General features: G+C 44.0%; 1 protein-coding gene across 1 annotated transcript in view; it reads right to left on the bottom strand.

Moving 5' to 3' along the window:
• Positions 1 to 3,619: 3,619 nt before the first annotated feature.
• Ubn2 (ubinuclein 2) overlaps positions 3,620 to 15,089 on the bottom strand; it is an 83,101-nt gene continuing 71,631 nt past the window's right edge. Inside the window, exon 16 of the mRNA XM_085683502.2 lies at positions 3,620 to 5,636. Coding sequence (XP_085539628.2) covers positions 5,625 to 5,636 — 12 coding nt within the window. The 3' untranslated portion in view covers positions 3,620 to 5,624. The remainder of the gene's footprint in view (positions 5,637 to 15,089) is intronic.

The raw sequence follows: 15,089 nt of genomic DNA, 5'->3' as shown, positions 1-15,089 counted from the left end.
GCTGTGATCATGGTGTTTTTTTTCACAGCAACAGAAACCCTAAGACAGAAGTTGGTACCAGGAACTGGGGTATTGCTGTGTTAAGCCAGAACATGTTTTCCTCTGGAAGATTTTGGGCTTTGACACTTTGGTTTATGAAAGTAGTGGAATTCTTTAAGAACTGCTTAATGAGCCATACTAGTAGGAGCACGGAAACAGGGGTGGTAAGAGTGATCTGAACTGTTGGGGGGCTCACTCAAGGGGTTTCAGAGGAGAAGAATTTTAATATGTTGCCTATAGATATAGTTATTGTGATATTTTGGTGAAGAAAGTGGCTGCCATTTGCCCGTGTCTGAAGAATCTGCTAAAGTGAAGTGTTTTGATTGGCAGAAGAAATCTCCAAACAGCCTGGTATAGACTCTGTTGTGGGATTATTAGTGGTAACTCTAATGAATATATATATAATGAAAAGGAGCAAGTTAAGCAGGATAAATTACAAAATGTAAATTTTAAGGAGAAAAAGAGCACCAGGAAGTGGAATGGAGCTAAATCCTGTGTTCAAGGAGATAAACTGATTAAGAAATTGTAAAGGGGGGGGGTGCTATAGAGATGGCTCAGTGGTTAAGAGCACCGCCTGCTTGTCTAAAGGTCCTAAGTTCAAGTCCCAGCAACCACACGGTGGGCTTACAACCATCTGTAATGAGATCTGGCGCCCTCTTCTGGCCTGCAAGTATGAATGTAGGCAGAATACTGTATACATAATAAAAAAAAATCTTAAAAAAAAAAGAAATTGAAAAAGGGAATAGTAACTTCAGGGCAAGATCTCACCCAGCTAAGTTTCAAACTTGTGAAAAGGAATTAAAGAAAAATTTAGAGCAGGGTGTGGTGGTGTACTTCTTTAATCCCAGCAGAGGCTGGCAGATCTCTGAGTTTGAGTCTAGTCTGCTCTACAGAGCAAGTTAAGTTACAGGGTAGCCACTTAGGCAGTAAAAAACCAGAAAGCTATTGAAGATGTAATTGAATGAGGGGCCATGTTCCAGTCCCAGCAAACAGTGGAACTTGGCAGCTTCAGCTATGTGGTTCTGGCTTTAGAGTTAAGGACAGAAGAAAGGAGTGGAGTTATGAAATAAAGCCACTGAGGCCAGGCATGTCACAGGTGTCCCTGAATGGAGGTCTAGGAGAGAGGTAATATGTGAAGTTGTGAAGTTGAAGTCTACCTTGGAGAACCCAAGATGTTAGAGATTCCAGAAAAGGGAAAGGGAAAGGAGCACTGCTAACGGGGTGGAACCACGTTAGAGAAAGAAGTGTGTGGCAGTCAACAAAGCTGAGAGGAGTTGGAGAACTGGAGTGATTTGACATCAGACATGAGTTTTCGAGACAGGGTTTCTCTGTGGCTTTGGTGCCTATCCTGGAACTAGCTCTTGTAGACCAGGCTGACCTGGAACTCACAGAGATCCGCCTGTCTCGACCTCCTGAGTGCTGGATTAAAGGCGTGCGCCACCTTTGCGCAGCTTTGCTTCAGTCTTACAGGTGCTGGGATTACCTGTGCAAGGCACCACACCCAGCCAGAAGTTTCTGATAATACTTAAATCAAGCTCAGAAGCTACACACCCAATAACTTGACGACCTACTGTGGATCTAGTCCAGTGAAAAATCCTAGGTGTAGTCATTGCAGCTTTCAGTGCTGACCACTGGTCACCTGCTGCCTTAGCTAAGGTTTCTACTGTGGTGATAAAACACCATGACCAAAATCAGTCTGGGGAGGAAAGGGTTTATTTATCTTACAGGCTGTAGTCCACCATCCAGGGAAGTCAGGACAGGAACTGGAGGCAGGAACCTAGAGGCAGGGACTCTAGCCGAAACCATGGCTTGCTCAGCCTGCTTTCTTATACAATCTAGAACCACCAGCCCAGGGGTGGCACCACCCAGAGCGAACTGGACCCTCCCCGTCAATCATCAGCCAAGAAAATACACTTCAGGCCAGTCTTATGGAGAGGCACTCTTTCAACTAAGTCCCTCTTCCCCAAGGCTATGTTGTTACATAGAACTAGCCCAAACACCTGTCAGATACCCAGGGACAATGGCTGAAGCTGGCTTCTCTCAGAATAAAGTTCTGATCCTAACGTCACAGCCTTGATGGGAGCTTTCAGCTGCACTGACTTGGGCCATGTGCTCACATCTTGGGTGGGGTGGGGATGAGATAGCAGCTATTTTATTTGATGAATTTTATTAAGCACTGGCTATGGGTCCCCTTCCTTTTTGTAGGTGCTAAGGAAATAAAAGCAAGCAGAGTAGCTCCCAGCTCTACTCACCAAGTTTCTGCTCCAGCCAAGCAAAGTGTTAAACCTTCCAGTGACGACTTCTGCTGTGGCAATGAAGCTGGGGTTGTTGGGATCCGGGGCTTTGCAAGGTCTTTATTGACAATGTGATGCTGAGCACAGCCAGACCACCATGTGACATACCCTACCTGGTGTTTTCAGGTGTGTGTGTGAAAGACAATGCCCACACTTCTTTAAATTGCTTTTCCTTTTGAGATTTTTATAATCACACCACTTTCTCCTTCCCTTTCTTCCCTCCCACAAACCCCTCGTAGTGCTTTCAAATTCATGGCCTCTTTTGTCATTAGTGGTGTGTGTATGTGTATGTTCCTAAATTAAACCTGCTTAGTCTGTATACTGTTAACTTGTATGTTTTCAGTTATCCAATACTGTTTAGTATGGGATAACCAATTAGTGTGTTTTCCGTGGGGAAGACTATGTGGCTCACTCTGAGCTCTGGTTACTCTGTAAGTGCCGAGGCCTCACGATTGTCCCCACCCCATTCATTCTGGTATGCTTCTTTTCTTCTTGTTCAGCTCATGTTAGTGAGGCCGTATGGGTGCAGCTTCTGAGATTACTGGAAGAGACAGTCTCACAGTTGTAGCCCTTACTGTTTGCTTCTTCTTCCAAAGTCTTTACTGAGCCAAAGGTGAGGAAGTTGGTAGCAGACGAGGCTGTTGGTACTTTCCAGTAGAGGCCTCCCTACTTGCCGTCACCATGGAGAGTTGGCACGGTGTTCTCCATCCAGCTCTTTAGAATGGGGTTCTGGACCATCAGTTTCTGATGCCCTGAAACTAGGGAACTAGGCCACTGTAGGTCCCATCCTTACTGTGTCCAACCCTGGCAGTGACTGGCTACCTGTCTACACGTTCAAGACTTGGGGGAAATTGTTCACAAGAGCGTGAGGGGCTACAGAGGGTTCAACTTCCAAAAGACCCCAGTTTGGTGCCTTGTGCCCACACTAAGTGGCTCACAGCTACAGGTAAGTTCAACTGCAGGGGAACTGGTCATCCTCTCTGGCCTCTGTGGGAATCCACACACGTGGCGTACACTCACACATACACACAAATGAAAGAAAAACTGAAGAGCGTAAACAGGAGTAGACACACGTACGTATGCATCTGCTTCCTCTGACTGCGGTGTTATCTGCTAACATGGACCATGTAAGAGGGAATTCTAGACTTTCTGGGTTGTGTGTCCCAAGTCTTGAACCCCCTTCTGTAGGTGCTTGTAGTTTTAAATTACAGATGTGTAGTAAGTACTGTACCAACATAGTATGACGATTTTAAAGCATTCACAAAGCAGAAATGAGAGCTACTTCAGAAAGTAAACAATATTTAGAAAATACTTTTATTTACCAACAGTAAAAACTCCTAATTTCGGGCAGTAAAGATTGTTTTATTGAAAACAATGTAATTCAGTATGTTCGGTATTTTGAAAAGTCATTCTTTAGCACATTATTTTGGACAACAAAGTCACATAGTGAGAAACATTTCTAAACATCCATTGTCAAGTTCTCTTCATAGCATAGTTCTTTTAAATGTCAGCATCTCTTATAGTTTTAAAAAAAATCACCTTTAGCTTAAAGACTCACAAAGTACATTTCTTTCTGTGTATCAGCTAGGTAGCTGGGTCAGCCAAGGTTCAGTGAGAAAACAAGGGACCACTGCAGGGCTCCAAAGCTGGGGGGAGCTGAGTGCAGGGCACCCAAGGGCTGCAGGGTGAGGGTTAGGGGGGTTTGCAGCCACACAGGGTTCCAGAGTATAGGAGCATGGTTGTTTCTAAAAGTGCACGGATTCCTCTGTGGTTGATCTCAGTGGTTCTGGAAAGGTTCAGTGTGTACCACACTGTAACACCAAACCTAATTGAATGAGATGCTTCCCTTCGCCCGCAGGGGTGCCCCAGGCCGCACTGCAGCCAGGAGCTCTGAACATAGCCAAGCTGGTCTGCTGAACAAGCTGCTGAACAAGCCCAGGCTCAGGACCAGCGGAGAGCACCCTTATATTCTCAGCAGGGCTCCCACAAGACTGCTGCATTGGTATATTCTTTTCCACACCTGGATGAAATTCAGCTCTTCTGGGTAGTACACAGGTTTTGTGATTTTTTTCTTATTCTTATCATTATTTAAAATCTTTTTCTAGGTATCAGTCTCAGACACTGTCAAATCAAAACATGAACTGTCATGTCACTGAAAACTTTGCTGTGCCAGCTGGGAGGTGTGTGGCAGAAGGGTCATTGGTCAGCGTGCATTCTGTTTCCCACACTCCCTCCTCCCCCTTCGCTAGCTTCTGTGCCAAGGAAGCAGAGGCCAGGTCTCCCTTGACATTAGAGATGGACACCGGGTGAAGGCCATTTCTAGAGACAGATTGAGAATGTTGCTCTTTTCTTGTCGCGCTTTTTCTTTTTCATGGGTTTGCAAAAACTTCTCAGGTCTCTAGCCTCTGTCGGGGGCCCTCGCTAGTTGCACGCTGGAGTTTTTGCCCCAAACCTTCATTTCCCAGCAATTCTCCCTTCTATTGGGCAATCCCACCCCTCTGAGTCCTCCCTTTGACTGGATTCCTCCCCCAACCCGCACCCCAGCAGTACTGGGAACTGGATCCAGGGTCTCATATAAGTTTCTTCTTGAAAACAGACAAGTTGGCCTCCCTTCCTCAGTGAGTGAGGCACATGGAGACTCTGGTAATGGCAATGATTTCATGAGCCGCTCTGTCTTCTGCAGGCGCTGGCCCCGACTGTTCACACCAGCCGCTCTGTCTTCTGCAGGCGCTGGCCCCGACTGTTCACACCAGCCGCTCTGTCTTCTGCAGGCGCTGGCCCCGACTGTTCACACCAGCCGCTCTGTCTTCTGCAGGCGCTGGCCCCGACTGTTCACACCAGCCGCTCTGTCTTCTGCAGGCGCTTGGCCCCGACTGTTCATCTGGAGACTTTTAGGACTGCGTATGATAACAATCTCAAGTCCCTCAAACTCTAGAAGGTGTGCTGGTCACACTTGGTCAAGTCTCTTGAAGGTCCCTCACTGGGTTTCAAGTGAAGAGGAGCTGCTGCCAGGGAAATCCTCTCCTGATTCATGGGGCAGCCCAGAGGTAGACGCTAGTGGTCCTGGACAGAGTTAAAGGCTGCATGTGCCATCCAGCTCCTCCTCCCCTTAGAACTTGGAAGGACACCTACTGCTTTGTTCTCAGCCTCTGGGGTCTCTGGTGAACATGACACAGAAGGCCCCATCTTAGTAAGTGAAGTTACCATGGTTAATCTCTCCTCCTTAGGAACGCCTGTTCTTGAAGCACGTTATCAGATGAACCAGAGGTGTCACACAACTGTTTGTTTGCCTTATGAACTGGGCTGTGTGGAGATAGTTAAACAGAACTATTAACTATTTTTATATTGTATTCTTACCTGGGCATTTCAATAAAAAAAATACAGAGGATGTATAGGTTTCAGATTTTATACAATTAGCTGTGCCGAGATTTCTGTCAATATAGAACACCTTTAGGTATTTGTGAAAACTTTAACATAAAAACCACTTTTCTGGCTGGGCATTGGTGGCACACATCTTTAATCCCAGCACTCGGGAGGCAGACAGGCGGATCTCTGTGAGTTTGAGGCCAGCCTGGTCTACAGGGTGAGTTCCAGGGCAGCCAGGACTATACAGAGAAACCCTGTCTTGAAAAACCAAAACCACCCAAACAACAACAACAAAAATTTAAACCACTTTTCTGAAGCCTGATTCAGTTGAAACAAGTGAAGAGGAGGCCAGAACACAGAGGCTGGAGGAGGGACAGGCGAGAGACCCTGCTGCAGCATTTCCCGACAGTCTACGCAGCGGGGAGAGGGAGGGCTGGACTGTGCGATTGAACTTGCCTCTGGGAACAAAGCCTCCGTCTGGCACAGCAGGAGGCCAGGCTATAGATTCCTACCGGATGTGGGGCTGGAGGAGGGACCGTCTTGCTGGGAATGAAAATAATGAAACAAAAACAAACAAAAAACAACAGAAACTGATCATCTTTGGCTTTTTTTTCTAGGATTTTTCTGTCACTTGAAAGTCTGGGTGAGTTACAGGGTAGGGATCCTCCCACAAGAGTTTTTAACCTTGCACATACCATGCACATACATTAAAATTCATTCCATGTGGTACTGAAATCCTGAGCTAAAAACTTAGTTTGGAGCGGTTTTGTTAGTAATGTTCCCAAAGCCTGGAAGATACAAACTCAGATATTCTTTTTTTTTCTTTTTTTAAATAACATACTTTGGGGCTGGAGAGATGCCTCTGTGGTTAAGAGCACTGACAGCTCTTCCAGAGGACCTCGGTTCAATTCCCAGCACCCACATGGCAGCTCACAACTGTCTGTAACTCTGGTTCCAGGGGACCCAAAACCCATGGCAAAACATCAATGCACATAAAATTCAAAATAAAACCAAGCTGGGCAGGTGGTAGCGCATGCCTTTAATCCCAGCACTTGGGAGGCAGAAGCGGGCGTATCTTTGTGAGTTCAAGGCCAGCTTGGTCTACAAGAGCCTAGTTCCAGGACAGGCTTCAAACCAAAGAGAAACTCTGTCTTGAAAATCCAAACCAAACAAAAGACCAAAAAACACCTTAAATCTGGGACTCAAAGAAATCATAGCTAACATTCTAAAGAGTAGAGATCTGTGTAGAAGGACACAGAAGCTTGGGAATGCACACAGTAAACAAGCTACAGAGAACAATAAACAAAAATCAGACTCTTGGTTTGATTAGTGTCTGAACTGGAGCCTATGCTGTGCTCTGGGACAGAGTTGGTGCTCCCAACTGACTTGCTAGTCTGTCTCAGGACGTTGGCCTCATCTCTTCCAAGATATCACCATCTAAGAAAGTCAATAAACTCGGGGAAACACAGAAACACGAGTTAATTTAAGAGGATAGTCACAATGAGAAAATAAGTGAGCAGGCCACTAGATAAACCCAAGGGGAACAAATCAGATTAAGAATGGGCATAAATGGGCTGAGGATGCAGCTCAGCTGGGAGTGTTTGCCTAGCAGGCACAGGCCTGCTGTTGGACCTTCAGAGGTGTACAAACCTGTGACCTCTGTGACCCCAGCACTAAGATGGTGAATACAGAGGTAAGAGAAGATCAAAGTCAGTCTCAGTTACATCTCAAGTTCAATAAAAATCACCAACTCAAAGGTCTTGGAGCACCAAAAAACAAAAAACAAAACAAAACAAAAACCCCAAAACAGAGGAAACAGGGTGTTGGTGGCACATGCCTTTAATCCCAGCACTTGGGAGGCAGAGGCAGGCAGATCTCTGTGAGTTTGTGAAGCAAGTACCAGGACAGGCTCCAAAGCTACACACAAAAGCAAAAACAAAAACAAAACAAAACAAAACAAACAAACAAAAAAACGGGGGCTGGAGAGGTGGCTCAGTGGTTAAGAGCACTGACTGCTCTTCCAGAGGACCCGGGTTCAATTCCCAGCACCCACATGGCAGCTCACAACTGTCTGAAGATCCAGTTGCAGGGGGTCTGACACCTTCACACCAATGCACATAAAATAAAGTTAAATAAACCATAAAAAATATTTAAAAAAAAACAACTAAATTGGACACAAAACAGTGAAATTTGAGAGAACCAAAACAAAGCAACAGAATGACATTATTTTCTGAACAGAAGCCCCAGAAAGGGAAGAAAAGCAATGAAATTACACTTTTCAGTGAGAAATGAAAAATAACAATTACAGTTCAACTGTGTTTAAACACTAGACTTAGAAAGTTTAGTCCATAAAAACCCCATCTGAAAACTTTCCTGAAATACATAATTTTAATGATAAATTGGGAATATACAAATATCTTATCCTTAATATACTCAACAGGCACACAAAAAGGGAAAGGTAAAACATGAGTAATAAGATGCCATTTTATACCTGTGAGGATAGTTTAGATATCACTAAGAAAATGAAAACTAGGGTCTAGAGAGATGGCTCATCAGTTCCGAGCACGTGTGGTTCTCGGAGGACGTGAGCTCAGTTTGCGGTGCTCAAGCCTACTGTAGGGCCGGCTTCAGGGCACACAGTGTCTTCTGACTTCCATGAGTAGCTATTGAATGAATGTGGTGCACATACTTACAATCAGGAAAAGTATTATACACATAAATACTTTTAAAAATACAACCACAATGAGCATGTACCCAGTAACATTCAGAGTTTTTTGAAAAATTAGTAGGGAGGAATGACAAGATTAAGTAAAAGCAAAAAGACGATGTGCATAAGCAAAATGGAGTGTGAAAACGGAGAAAAAAAGATATAAAGCATGATACAAAAAAGGGAACTGTGAGTGTATGTCTAAGGATTTTCTGTGAGTGTTGCTTTATGTAAACATTAGAAAACATACTTGAAATAATTCAATTTGTGTGTGCATATGATCTACACTCCCAAGCAACTTTATTTCATAAATAGTACACATCAAAACTGCAAGTTGGGCAAGATGGTACTGGAACACGTCTGTAAGCCCTGGACTGGGAGATGAAGGTGGCCAAGTTCCGGGTCAGCCTGAGCCCATCTCATAAAACACAATTAAAATTAGAATAAGTCCCACACTTAACAGAGAAAGTCAAGATGGACACCCAGTCTAAGGTTCCAAGAAACCAAAGTCCCAGACCTAGATGAGGAAAGCCATCGTCACTGTGTGGCTTCACTGGGGCTGGAGATGTAGCTCAGCGGCACAGTGCTGGCTGAGTTCCGGCCCCTGCACTCAACTCACAGAACCCCAGTTCTGAAAAAGTGACTCTTAGGTTTGATTAGATTTCACTGGACAATAACAGGAATTACTAGAGTATGACAGTTTAATGACAGGATATAGCTCGTGTGTTCAGCTCATGCTTTCTATGTGTGAGGTTCGGGGTTCAATCCCCAATACTACTACCATCAAAATTAAAAATGCTTAGCAAAAGTGTTGGGTATATCATCAAATTTGAAAAATTTGTGGGCATTTGGGTGTGGTGTGCAAACCTGTAATCCAGCACTCAGGAAACTGAAACAGAAGAACTTTCTACTCAAGGCCAGATCCTGCCACAATAGCAGTGAGGGAGAGTGAGGAAAAGGAGTGAGACGTGGCAAGTGCTAGTGTGGCAGCTCAGTGGTATCTGGGCCCTATTTCTAGCACAGCAAAAAAGAAAGAAAAAAATGAAAAAGAAAAGGGGAAAGCAGAGGACAAGGAAAAAGGAAAGAACATCGGCAAACAAGGAGCCTCGTCACACACTTGCAGCATTCAGGAGGAAGAAAGATGAGGGCGGGAAGAAGACAGTGCAGTATGGACAGGAATCAGTAGGAAACTGGCTAAGTAGCCTGCAGTCTCAGCAATCAGTGGCTTGAGAAGACAGCTCAATGTCAGGAGCTCCATTTTAAATACCATGCATTACAACTTTCTCCTTAACTTTCCTAGGATTATTTCCATTAAAAGAATTCTATCCTGCCACCCTCAAATCTAATACTTTAAAAAAATAATCAAAGGAATTTCATTTTTATTTTAAGTGTACATGGGTTTTGCCTGCATGCATGTCTGTATAGCATGTGCCTGCCTGGTGCCCAGGGACACCAGAAGAGGGTATGGAATATCCTGGAAGTTGCAGATGGTTATGAGTTGCCATGTGGGTGCTGGTAATTAAACCTGGGTCCTCTGGAAGAGCAACAAGTGCTGAGCCATCTCTCCAGCCCCCTACTAATGCTACTTCCTTCCTTCCCTTATTATTTTTTCTGCCTAACTAAGCACTTCAGCTCCTGTTTTGACATTTGACAAGAGTCTCTCTGTGAGGACAAGGCTGATCTCAAACTCAAGATCCTTCTGGCTCAGCTTTAGAGAGCTAGGGTTACAGAAGTATGTAACCATGTTCGACTAATAACATTCTTTAACACAAGTAACAAAAACCAAATAATAGATGTAACTGGGCCGGACAGAAACCCCAACAAGCCAGCCCCGTCATGTTACATATGGCGCCCAACGTGGGGCACGAACCCACGACCCTGAGATTAAGAGTCTCATGCTCGACCGACTGAGCTAGCCGGGCAGGAACTGGGCAGGATAAAAAGTAGGCCTGCCCACAGCTCCTCACTACAAATAGAGACTAGGATATTTTCACGAACTATCAGTAAGTTAAACTACAGTATGTAGTTTAATGTCCAGTGTCATGTCTGCTTGTTTGCTGCCATGCTCCCTGCCATGATGAAATGGACTAAGCCTCTGAAACTTCAAGAAAGTCCCCAACTAAATGCTTTAAAAAGTTTTCTTGGTCATAGTGTTTCTTCATAGCAACAGAAAAGTAACTAAGAAAAGTTTAATTTTTTAAAAAATGTGCATAGGTGTTTTGCCTGCATGTTTATTAGTGCACCATGTATGTGCCTGGTTCCCCAAGGAGGCCAGAGGACACTGGATCCCCCAGGACTGGAGTTCCAGATGGTTATGAACTGTCAAGTGGGTGTTGAAAATCCCACCCAGGTCCTCTGGAGGAGAAGCCAGTGCTCTTAACTCCTAAGCCAACTCTCTACCCCATTCAGTTTAATTTTTTTAATGCAATGTTATTTTTTTCCTTTTATTTTGGAGAGGGTCTCATACTGTATACCTCTATCTTGGAACTTGATATTTAGATCAGGCTGACTTTGAACTCACAGTGATCCACCTGCCTCTGTCACTAGGGTGCTGGGATTAAACGAATGTGCTATTCATAACAAGCACAATGTGAGTTTTTTAAAAATAGATTTCTACACTTTTATGCAAATAAGGTTTTGCTTCCATGTATGTCTGTGTACCATGTGCATGCTTAGTGCCTACCAAGGTAAAGAGGGAGCATTGGATCCCCTGGAGCCAGAGTTATGGATGGCTGTAAGCTGCCATGTGTATCCAGCTGGGTCCTCTGCATGAAGAGGTGCTCCTAACTACCAAGCCACTTTTCCAGCCCCACACAATGTAAATTTATATGACAATAAAAATCCAGCTGGGCAGTGGTGGTGCACACCTTTAATCCCAGCAATCAGGAGGCAGAGGCAGTCGGATATCTCTATGAGTTCAAAGCCAGTCTGGTTTACAAGAGCTAGTTCCAGCTAGGGTTGTGACACAGAGAAACCTTGTCTCAAAAAAACAAAACAGACAAGAAAAAAAAATCACAATTGGCTTACTCAACACAGGTGGGCTGTGGACAATTGGGGACTCAATGTAAAGCATGCTCTAAGTCCCCAGGAATGGCAAGCAGTATGGCGCTGGTGCAGATGTACCAAATCTCATCGAGTTTCGTATTCTCAGAGCTCAGAAGCAGGCCCTTCTGTACATGAGAACTGAACAGAGGACAAAACTGGCATTACAAATTGATGGGGGAGGATTACTAGGTAGTCTGCAGGAAATGCGTTAGTAAACAAAACAGATGAGTGACAGAAGAGAAAATAAAGGCAAGCTTTATCTTCAAGGAGAAAACTTGTGGTCTAGAATAGGAAGCGTGTTAGAAACCACCCCTGAAAACACCTAAATATTCTCACTCAACCCCAGCCCCAACCTTTGTGACCAGGTTTCATTATGTAGTTTAGGCTGGTCTCACACTCATATTTCTCCTGCTTTGGCCTCCTGAGAGTGTGCTGCAATACTTGCTAAATTCGACTATTAAAAACCAAGGATTTCTGTTCAGTAAAGGACGCTATACACGAAGCTAAGACAGGGAATGGATAAAATACGACATCTAAGACTGACAAGAGAATATCTACAATGAAGACGGAATGTACAACTGAGCAGCAAGCAAAGATGAACAAGTAATTCCCAGAAAGAGAGACGACCTACAGCTTTTGTTGTTGTTTTGTTTTGCTGTGGTAATAAGGAATTAAGGGCGACCTAGGGTATTCGCCTCTAGGGAATGAGTAGTTTACAGTGGGGTAGGATATACTCTTAGGAAAAATGATGCCACAGACCGCAGAAGCACACGAGTACACAGAACAAGGCAGACTAACCCAACAGAAAAGGCAGGAGACATTTATAGCATAGCATCAATTGCATACATTAAATCTGTGCGTGCGCAAAGCAATGTTACTTACCAAGATGCATGCACAAGGGAACATGTCAAAAAAGGGACAGGTGATGGGGCAGTACTGAGTGAGGGATGAAAGGACGGCAAGACAGAGTGCATAATCAGGGAAGAGAATGCTTTTGGACTGACACATTATAAGCCATAAATGCTTACATATAGTTTGGAACCGCAGTAGCCAAGGGGCTATGAAGAAAGGCCTGAGGCCAGCAGAAAGCAGGCTACCTGTGAAGAGATGGACTTTAGTGACCACTAGATAAAGCTTCACCTGCACCAGGTGGCTCAGCTACACAAGATTCCCCTCTCTTTCTAAGTTAGGAGTTTCTGGCACCTGCCATAAAAGTATTTTAGTTGGGTTTCTTCCATACCTGGGTGCTAAGCAGTGATGAAGATTTTCGTAAGGTTATTACACTTCTTTGTTTCGGAGGGACGGGAAAGAGGAAGCATGCGCTGAGACGCATCAGAATGACTGCAGTAGCTGCCATTAGTATGTACTAGGCACTCAGGTGCTCTCCACAGGTCTAACCCAACCATTCTCATGGCGGGGCAAGGAGAACACATCTTCAGCCAGAGTTTCCTAGTGGAGCCACGTGAACCCGTCTGTCTAACGACAACTTGTTCTCCTTCACATATGCCACCCTACCAATAAAAACACTAGTGGTGTGTCAGTGAAGGCACACATGCCAGGACACAAGAGCGGTAAACACACACAGAAAAGGACAAGCTAAGTCAAGGCACATGTGAATGACACACAAGTTTTTGAGATGTCAAAACATACTAATATATATATTATATGTATATATTATACATATAATATATATATATATATATGTTACACACATACAGAAGAGGCAACTGTCACTGTGCTTGGGAAGACACAGGGTCTCCCCTACTACTCTTGCTCTTTTTGATATCAAAACCAAACTAACCCAAAAAACCATGCTATTAAGTGTTAATCTGATTTATACAGCCAGTCTTACCATGTTAGACTGTATTCCTACACTGTTGCTGCAACGCTAGAAACATAGACACAAATCTCTACACACTCACCCCTGGAATATGTAAAAGCAAAGTACCTTCGTCAACAATTTGTTAAATCTCACTTGAAACTCCATCTTGACCTTTCCTAAGTCGCTTTCCATTTTGTTGCTTCCATGTTGCAAGATAAAATCCCCATAGTTTTTCTTCCTTTTGAGACAGGGTCACACTATATAGTTCAGGCTGGCCTGAAACTATAGATGTAGACCAGGATGGTCCCAAATTCAGCATCTTTAATCCTCTTTTGGTGTTAGAAGCTTACCCTAACACACTTATTTTTCCAGTCAAGTAATACTTCCTTCTAGACACCTCGTCTCCATTCAGGTCCACATGACAGAATTGGTCTAACTCACTTATTTGCTCTCTAAACTATTAGCTTATTTGGAAACCCTTTAGTTCTTTGAATGACTTTCTTCAAAAAGTTTTCTGAGTTTCATTTTCATATACAGAATAAATGATGAAACAGGTTATGCCAGAAACAATAGCACACAGCTGTAACCTAGCATTAAGGAGTTTGAGGTAGGCGGATTGCAAGTTCAAGGCTAGTATAGGCCACAAAGAGAAACCATGCCAAAAAAAATTAGTGCATATGAATAATAGCAAAGCTATTATTTATTGCTTTGTGGAAGACAGTATGTCAAACCAATAATGGATTTTTTAAAAGTACATTTTATTTAGAGAGTGAGAGTGTGGGAATGCATGAATATGTAAAGGTCAGAGGATAACTTTCAGGAGGTTGGTTCTCATCTTCCATCATGTGGGTGAAGGATCACAATCGAGCTATTAGGCTTGGCAGCAGGCATCTTTATTCACTGAGCCATCTCGCTGACCCACTAACACATCTTTTAAATACCTTAACTGATGACAATGGCATCTTTAGGGGCCCAGAGAGATGGCTCAGTGCCTAAGAGCACATTCATTCCCCTTCCAGAGGACCCAAGTTCAATTCGCAGCACCTACATCACCATGGCCCACAATTGCTTATGACTTCAGTTACAGAGGATACAACACTCTTTTGGCCTTTATGGGCACTTACATGCACAATCATATACCCACAAGTGAACACACACATGTAACCAAAAATAAACTCCTAGAAATGCAATGGTGCCTTTAATACATCAACGTTATACACTGACAAAAGATGATGTCATTGAGTAACTATGTCAATCCCCCCCCACACACAGGGTTTTCTTTGTAACAATCCTGGCTGTTCTAGAACTTGCTTTGTAGACCAGGCTGTACTCACATTCAAGAGATCCACCTCCGATCTCTCCGATCTGCCTCCCGAGTGCTGCCAGCCACAACCACCTGGCATGCCTAATTATTAACTCAGGTGTTTTGGAGGTTTGGGGAGGCGTTAAAAAGTGCTTCCAAGGCCAACAGGATTAACAGGCAAGAACAGACACAGCTAATTGGTAGTTCAAAGTTGCTGGTGCTATTTGAAATTTTTAGTAGTCCTTTTCCTCTTCAAGACACCAAAAATGAAAACAAGCATTCAAACCACTATTCTTATTTGGGGGGTGTGTCTATGTTCCTGTCTATTTTTTTCTATGTGCAGTTACATATCATTCAACACACACCATGCTGTTGCCTACAGAAAGGACCTAGGGAGCCTACATTCTAGGACTCTCCCAGCACATCTACTTGCCCCTTCTTCCTGACTGCCAATTCTTGACCTGTCCTTGGAGGTCCACCTAAAGCTTTCTCTACTCCTCGGAGTCTTCCCCT

Source organism: Myodes glareolus, chromosome 25, assembly GCF_982192425.1.
Source record: "Myodes glareolus chromosome 25, mMyoGla1.1, whole genome shotgun sequence".
Lineage (NCBI taxonomy): Eukaryota > Metazoa > Chordata > Mammalia > Rodentia > Cricetidae > Myodes > Myodes glareolus.
The sequence above is the reverse complement of the archived record's forward strand: the minus strand, read 5'-3'. Positions and strand labels throughout refer to the sequence as shown.